Consider the following 8,468-nt stretch of genomic DNA (forward strand, 5'->3'; position numbering starts at 1 on the left):
ATCTCGGCCTTATAAGGTACCACTGCGTATAACTGGAGCAATTTTAATGTTCACTCCTCCAACCATATTGATTTTTGTAGTTCTAGATTTGCTCCTTTAAAGGTCATGATGATTAGCCTGTCAGCCCTCATAATCTGGCTTGTCTTGCAACCTTGTCTCTGTTACGGGGAGAGAAAGGAGTGGTTCTCCAGGAGTCCTGACCTTCCTGATCTCCATAATGCTAATTTGATTGCTCAAGACCATGATTATGATATCTCTTTTATCCTATATTAGTGTAAATATGCAGTGATGTGAATATAGTTGTACTGGTTAGTCCAATTTGATGATTAGTGAAGGCCAGACAGTTGAGCAACAAAGTATCCATTCATCTAGCTTTCTATATGTTTGGCTAAAGACCCCTCTGGTTATTACGAGTCATTCTTAACAACAAATTTGAGCGCAGCATTCGCAGAAAGAGATCAATAACAAGGAGTGCTTACATAATCAGCAGGCAATTGACCTTGAACCTTTTTCCACAAGACAAGCAAAGAAAAGTGATAAATTGACAACATTTGAATTACTTGCTCCAGACTTTATGAAGTGTTACAACTGGGATAATTAAAAAAAAATTGCAAGATACACAGCTGGGTGCGACATCAAGAAAATGGGAAAGAAATAGGAACTTTGTAGCCCAAGATATCGGACAGGCTTCTAATCCAAGGGAGCAAAAGAAGTGGAGAAAACATATTATCAAGAAAAAGAAAATTGAGGCTAGGGACTAGGAAGAGAAGCCAGAAGAGGAGCTTCATATACAGCTACTAGTAGATAGCTTGGGGATTGTTATATGAGCTAAAGGTTAGAAGACTTCTGTTACTCATACTTATTTGATCAAGAAACAATATCAGCAGTACACTATTGGTCAATAATGACAATAAAAAAGAGTAACAGGACATCTTGAAAATCATAAGTTGCATGGAATGAATAACAAGGCATGCCCAAAACAGCTTCTAGACACATTGCTAGAGACCAAAAAAATGAGAGGGAAATTGAATCAAAACAAAAGCTTAGTGGAATCTTTTTTAACTAATATATTAAACTTGCACTCGGGTAAACTAAAGAAATAATAGGATTTGAATACATGCTTTAATACATAGTCTGGTCCATAATCATCATCAAAATAAACTGCATTTTACATTGAAAAATTTATTACTCGAATGAATACCCCAAAAAATCAGCTTTCACACTAAAAGAAATAAATAATTAAACAAGCGCCATAATTAAACATACATTGACTGGAAGGATCTACATGCCCTATGTGTCTCTTGAACTCACTTTAAACATTGCCAAATCTGAAAACCAACAATGGAAATGCAGACATGTACCTTCATAATTACTGCACTTGCACCTTTAACGGTTTCTCATTGAAAAGAATTAATGCCACTTAACTATTGGAGAGCTTAGGCTATGGGGAACTCAACGAGAACAAGATCTCTTTATTTTCTGAGCTGAACATACGAGAATGATCTAAGAAGCAAAGCCACAGTATATGTGAACACAAAACTCAAGCTCAACGATTGAACATGCAGTTAAGTACAAAAGATTTTGTTTCCAACATCAATTGGCTGCATCCCGACTGTAGAACTGATCAAGTGTCTTTGCTGGTATACGATGGAGAAGCTCGCGGGGAAAGATTCTTAGCAATGTCCATGCTAAATCAAGCGACTGGAAGATGTTTCGAGTATCATATGCTCCTTGAGCAACAAACTTCCTTTCAAATTTGTCCAAGAACTCCAAGTATAACTGTTAAAGGAATAATCATTTTAGTTGTCAAAGTTTGTAATTGTTCTTAAACTAGGTCCCAAAGTATAACTCAGAAAAATGTCAGTGACAAACCAAATCCTCAGAAGATAATGCTTCTTCTCCAACCACAGCTTTCATTGCCTGAACATCTTTCCCAATAGCATAGTTTGCATATAGCTGATGATAACACATAACAAAATGAGTTACTGGAATAAGATTGACTTGTGCAACCGACAGGAAAGAGAAAGGTCGTTAGGCTCAAGTTTTGTGCTATTTTTGTTCAGTTATAGCAATAAGAAAGTCGCTATACTCAAGTTTTGTGCTATTTTTCTTCAGGTATACCTGGTTAGACACATCAGAATGATCCCTGCGAGTCATACCCTCACCAATGGCACTCTGCCAATATCAAAACGACATTAGAATTATACATCTTGACACGGTCTGCAATTACATCCCAAATTAAACTAATCAGAGCCATAGACTTACCTTCATTAACCTGGACAAGGACGGAAGCACATTTATTGGTGGATATATCTGTCAATTAGATAGAGAAATATCAGTATTGTATGACATGAGGAAACTGACAGTTTATCTTTCAAGAAACATAGCCTCACCATCTAAACATTGTGACAATTATGCAACACATGCATCAGAATAACATATCTAAGTTCTATTATGTCAGTCATGAAACTATTGATATGAGATCAAAGAACTATTAGTATGAGATCTACCTCAATCTAGATGAAAAATACAAAAAGCCCACATTATCACTGTCAATAACAGCTCCAAGGGTGGAGTACAACACAATTAGAAATTTTCATATAGCAAGTAAAACCAAAATAGTATTCATTACGTCGAATCCGCTTCACATACACTTCTACAAGTAGATGAAGCACCATATCTTTATTTTTACTTTTTTAGTGGTGCATAGAATTAGAATCATATATATTGATTAAACCGATATATATTACATTGGGAGAGCTGCCTAAAGGGGTTTTTGTTTGTAATCACAAAATAATTGAAACTAGTTCTGTCCCAGATATACATGATGCAAACTGTAGGTCTTAAAAATTAAACATGTCATCAACAATTTAGTCCAATTTAAATTTTATGAACTTGTGTAATCTCCATCCATGTACCTCGAGCACTCTACCCTAACTAAGAGTTCAAAAGTTGTTATAGTCCCACCTGTCGGTTCTGGAGTTGTCTGTCGATATATATCTGTCCCTCAGTGATATACCCAGTAAGATCCGGAGTAGGATGTGTGATATCTGAGTCAAAATCAAGTCACATATTATAAGGTAAACTGCAATGAGCTAATATACAAAAAAAAAAGGTGAGCAACTTTTCAAAATTTACCATCATTTGGCATAGTTAGAATTGGAATCTGCGTGATGGATCCCTTTCGACCTTCAATTCGCCCAGCACGTTCATAAATCGTGGCAAGATCAGTATACATATAACCAGGATACCCACGCCTTCCAGGAACTTCCTCCCGAGCAGCAGAAACCTGGCGAAACAAAAGAGTAAAATCAAGTACAATTTTGATCACTTTTTACTGTTGTGCACAAAATACATGCAACAACGACTTCTTTAAACTCCTTTTAGATTAATATACACATCCAGAATAAAATTGAATACCTCCCGAAGAGCATCGGCATATGAACTCATATCTGTTAAGATAACAAGAACGTGCTTCCCACATTCATATGCTAGGTACTCCGCAGTGGTTAGAGCAATTCGAGGAGTAATAATACGTTCAATAGTAGGGTCATTTGCCTGTACATTGAGCAAGTTATAATAGTCTCAATTTAGTTCTCACCTAGTACATGAAGACAAACAAGGACAAAAGCAGATGCATAAAACATAAATATGGTATGTAGTTGTGGATATACCAAATTCAGAAAAAGGGTCACTCTCTCCATAGAACCATTTTCCTCAAAATCACGTTTGAAAAACTGGGCTGTTTCCATGTTGACCCCCATGGCGGCAAACACTATGGCAAAATTATCATCCTCTCCATCCTGTAAATTCATGGAGCATCACATGTGTTGTAAGCAAGTACATACTATACATTTAAAATTGATTCTATAAAATTTGATTCTGTAAAAAAAACTACATATAATATGTAATATAGTCCTAATACATGCATACTTACGATATATATATATATACACATACTAATATTTAATTTAGTAAGGTTGAAAATCTTTTACCAAAACAGATCTCAAGTAACGTTGAAAGTTTAAACCATATTGCTAACTTCAAAGTATTAACAGAGCAGTTACCTCCAGAAGATTTTCAGTTTTCTCCAACCGCTTGACCAAACCAGCCTGACGGCAAATCTGAGCAGCAATTTCATTATGTGGAAGACCTGCAGCAGAAAAAAGAGGAATTTTCTGCCCTCTAGCAATGGAATTCATTACATCAATAGTTGAGATCCCAGTCTGAATCATCTCCTCCGGATAGGTTCTCTCACTAGGATTGATGGAACTTCCTGAAGCACATAAGTATGGAACGTGGTATTCAGTGAAATGACAGATAAGATAAATTGCAGTTCAAACTTCGAAGTAACCAGCCTATTAATATCACTAACCAGAGATATCCAAGTATGCCTCTGGAAGAATTGGAGGACCATTATCAATTGGTTTCCCTGAACCGTTAAATATGCGCCCAAGCATATCTAGAGAGACGGGAGTTTTCAAGACCTGTTATAAATAAAGTAATTATATCATTTTCTTTCTCAAAAAGGTTTAAACAATCACAACCATGTATAGGGTTCTCCTTAGAGAGCCAAGTCATATTTGACATGATCCAATAATTCCCTTCAATGAATGAAAGCAATTGGTGGATCTCTACAGTGCATAAATCTATAGGCCTGTTTGGCCAACCCCTTATAAGGGGCTTATTAACTTATAAGCCGTAAGTACTTATCGACGAGTGTTTGTCAACCTAACTTATAAGTCGAATTTATAACTTATAAGCTGATAAGTAGAATGTTAGTAACGACGACTTTTTCTCTAACTTCTATTTTTCGCTTTTTAGTTAACTTTACCTTTAAAATATATGTTTTTAAATGTTAATCTAATCTAAAATTTACGAATTAAGATAAGTGCATTTAAAAATTAATTATATTAGTTCATTTAAGAAAAAAAAAGTCTGACTTATAAGTAAAATTATCCAAACACTTATATTACTTATAAGTATTCATCTGCTTAGTCATAAGTTACTTTATTAAGATTTCCAAAACGGACACTATATATAATACAGTCTCTGGTAATACTATCTATAAATTAAGTCATTTAAGCAATACAAAAATCTACATAAACCCCTTACTATTATGAGCAGTTTAATGTTCTATATCCCCATTTAGTTCATGTAGTATGAAAACTCAACTTTCAGCACTACAAAATTCACATCAAGACAGAAAAAAAATCATACCTCCCCTGTAAACTGCACGGTTGTGTATTTGTTGTCAATTCCAGATGTTCCTTCAAATACCTGGTAAAGAAGAAATCAAGCAACAAATGGCTGGGTCAATATAGTGTATCCACTCTTTCCTGAAGAAACTTATTTGAAAAGATTTGTATTCATTATACAAAATCTAAGACATTCTTCACCCCAAAAAAAATCTAAGACATTGGGTTGAAGAAATCTTCAGTACCATGCATTTGAACATCGATTCTAAAGACCCCAAGAAAATCCTCCACAATAAACTAATGAAATAAATACAGTTCAACTGAGGTACTAATCAGTAGAAAAAACGGAGGAAAACTAGCAAGAAATCAGGTACATTCCAATCTCAACACATCCCACAATCCAACCAGTATAGTGTTGTTTGAGAGTGAGTGGGACGTTTGCAGCTGATGGGAAATGTCAACCTGATTATTACATTTTGACAATGATAGAATAGGCTTAGTTTAAACGTCTATTTGAAAACCAGCATATTCCTTATAAATGTCCTGGTATTGAAATCAAAGCAAGTATGGGCACAAATTCCAAAAATGTAGATTGGCAAAGCAGAGGTTGCTATGTCAAAAAGAACTAATGTCTAGAACCCCTTGCACATTGAAATATTATCATCATGTACAAACTAAAATATATTGATATGCTAATATTATTTCCTATTTTTAATGCTATACACTTGAAGAAGTTCATCATATGCACTATGATACTAAAATACTAGTATCAACTCACTAAGAATAGAACTAGTAAAAAACACTGTTTCACAGAACTAGTAAAAAACACTGTTTCACAGGACAGTCTCTTTTAATTATGAGGCCACTGAAGACCCAAAGTAATGAACATGGCACTGTTCAATTGTATTACCTGAACAACAGCTTTCTCACCATCAACCTCCAAAACTTGACCTCGACGAGTTGTTCCATCACCTAACCGAATGTTCACAATTTCTTGAAACTTAGGTCCCTAGAATGAAATAAAAGGCCGCATATTATTAGAAAAACATTTATTATATATGGATACATACATATACACAATATTGCAAATTTATGGCCAAGTGATGCAAGATCATAATACCCACCTTGACTTTATCTAGGATAACCAGGGGTCCAGCAACACCAGAAACTGTCCTATATTCTGTGTATATACAAAGTTTCAGAATAGTATAAATTTTAAGCCACAAACATGATTATACATATTATTATGTATGATTGCTACCTTCATCAATTTTTTCGTTGTAGAATATATACAAAAATTGTGGAGATTGATAATCTTACCCATGCCAATCTCGAGTGTCCCCTCATCCATGTCGAAACTGTTTTCAGCACCCATATTCGTCTAAATAGAGTAAATGAAACTTATTAAAAAAGCTGCACATTTTATATAAGTATGACATACACTATACACTCAACAAACCCTTACAAACACATCTTTTGGCTGTTTCATGCTGCAACTTATTATTAAAACTAAATTAACCAGCAAGGTAAAACAGAAAAAAAAAACATTAGAATTAGCTATGGTAGATTAATAACAGCAACAAATTGGAGTGACTCTGCAATTTTCCTATTACTCCAGTCCCCTCAAGTCACCCAGTAAAGATAGGCGCTTGTCTGTAAGTTAGGATTAACAAAATTCTAAAGTAAATCCCACGGACTGCATAAACTTTACCCAGCTATGAATACATCAAGCATACAATCAAAATTCACATTTGAAACCGAAGATCAATTTGTTCGATTCAATTCAAGACTGTTACCATTTACAACACAATAACCAGAACCAATGCACATAATCCCCACATTCCGTAAACTAAACTAAACCATGATCTACCCATCAAACCATTTCCCTAAAGCCATGATCTTTACCAAAAAAATCCTCTAAATCACCCAAAACAATCATTTTCATAAACAAATCACGGCACCAAAAACTCAAATCAACCCAATAAACAAACAATCCCACTAACACAACCTCCAAATCATCAAACATCAACCCTCAAAACAACAAAAAAATCATAACCAATCAAATCAGACCAACTGGGAAACAAAAAATCAGATTACACTAAACTAAAATCAAGAACCAACACAAATCAAAACCCATCTGTAAAAATCAAATCAAGATTCAAGAAAAATTAAAACCAATAAAAATGATTAAAGAAAGATGAATTAAAAAGGGTACCTTCTGGTTTTCGATCTGAGATGCAAAGGGGGTGTTGTATTACAGTTACTGAGATCTGATTGTAAGGAGGTTGTGTTGTGTGTGTATAGAGATAGATTGATATAATATGAAAAAATCAGCTATAAATCGTTTTCGTAATAATTGTAGAGATTTTTGTATGTATATGACTATATGTGTGTATATATATTAGAAAGTAGAAAATAATAATAGTTGTCACTGATTTTGTTTTGTTGTCACAGGTTTCCCACGTCTCACATGTTTTGTTTTTAATTTTTTATGTTTTTGTGAGGTAAAACTGATGGCACATTTGGACATTTTTCATTGGTTAGTCATTAAATCAAATCATATTCTTCTTATGTGTTGTTTATTCATTTTTTTGGTGGAATAATGTCCATAAAATATCTCTTACTTTTTTTGTCCTGTTTTGGTATGCATCTTCCTCGCATCTTCTTGTTTAATGTTCTTTTGTCTAAACATTTGCTTTGAGTTTATTTTTTAAAAAAATTTGAACGGAGGCTCAAAGATAATTTCGAATACAATGTAAAATTATAAAAAGAATAGAGATTGATATTTCTTTAAATGATATAATATTTTCAAAAATAATTTCAGATACTATGTAAAACAATAAAAAAATTCGTATATAAATGCAAGTACACGTACCGAACAAATAATATAATAATTTGTTCCCACGATGACTAATTTAAGATGATAAATATCAAACACTATTTTTCTCTCGATTCAAGTTAAATAAAATCAGATCAAGAGGGTTGGCTCAGTTAGTTAAAGAGAGAATAACTATACTCTTGTTTACAGGTTCGAATCGCACGGGAGGAGAATTTATGATTATACCTCCTGAGTCAGAGTAAGTGTTCTAAAAATCGGCCAATTAACCGATTAATCGGAGTTCAAACGGGTCCCGTCTCGATGAATCGTTAATAGGGTCAAAATACAATTTTTTTTAAAAAGGTCAAAAATCGGGCAGTTCGGAAAAAATCGGTCGAATAAAATTGGTCAAAGTTTGAAATTAATAAAAAAAATAAGAAAAATTTAAGTTT

General features: G+C 33.9%; 1 protein-coding gene across 1 annotated transcript; it reads right to left on the reverse strand.

Moving 5' to 3' along the window:
• Positions 1-1,452: 1,452 nt before the first annotated feature.
• On the reverse strand, positions 1,453-7,554 carry LOC141666969 (V-type proton ATPase subunit B2). Its single transcript, XM_074473234.1, has 15 exons — positions 7,414-7,554; positions 6,519-6,579; positions 6,323-6,378; positions 6,109-6,207; positions 5,221-5,280; positions 4,376-4,487; positions 4,068-4,276; positions 3,675-3,803; positions 3,421-3,558; positions 3,139-3,289; positions 2,968-3,050; positions 2,266-2,313; positions 2,122-2,175; positions 1,873-1,956; positions 1,453-1,779 (listed from the first exon to the last, which is right to left on the reverse strand). Exons 2-15 carry the CDS (start codon positions 6,571-6,573, stop codon positions 1,594-1,596), a joined length of 1,464 nt encoding a protein of 487 aa, XP_074329335.1. The 5' UTR covers positions 6,574-6,579; positions 7,414-7,554; the 3' UTR covers positions 1,453-1,593.
• Between the last annotated feature and the right edge of the window lie 914 nt (positions 7,555-8,468).

The sequence above is a fragment of the Apium graveolens genome, chromosome 6 (genome assembly GCF_009905375.1).
Source record: "Apium graveolens cultivar Ventura chromosome 6, ASM990537v1, whole genome shotgun sequence".
Taxonomy (NCBI): domain Eukaryota; kingdom Viridiplantae; phylum Streptophyta; class Magnoliopsida; order Apiales; family Apiaceae; genus Apium; species Apium graveolens.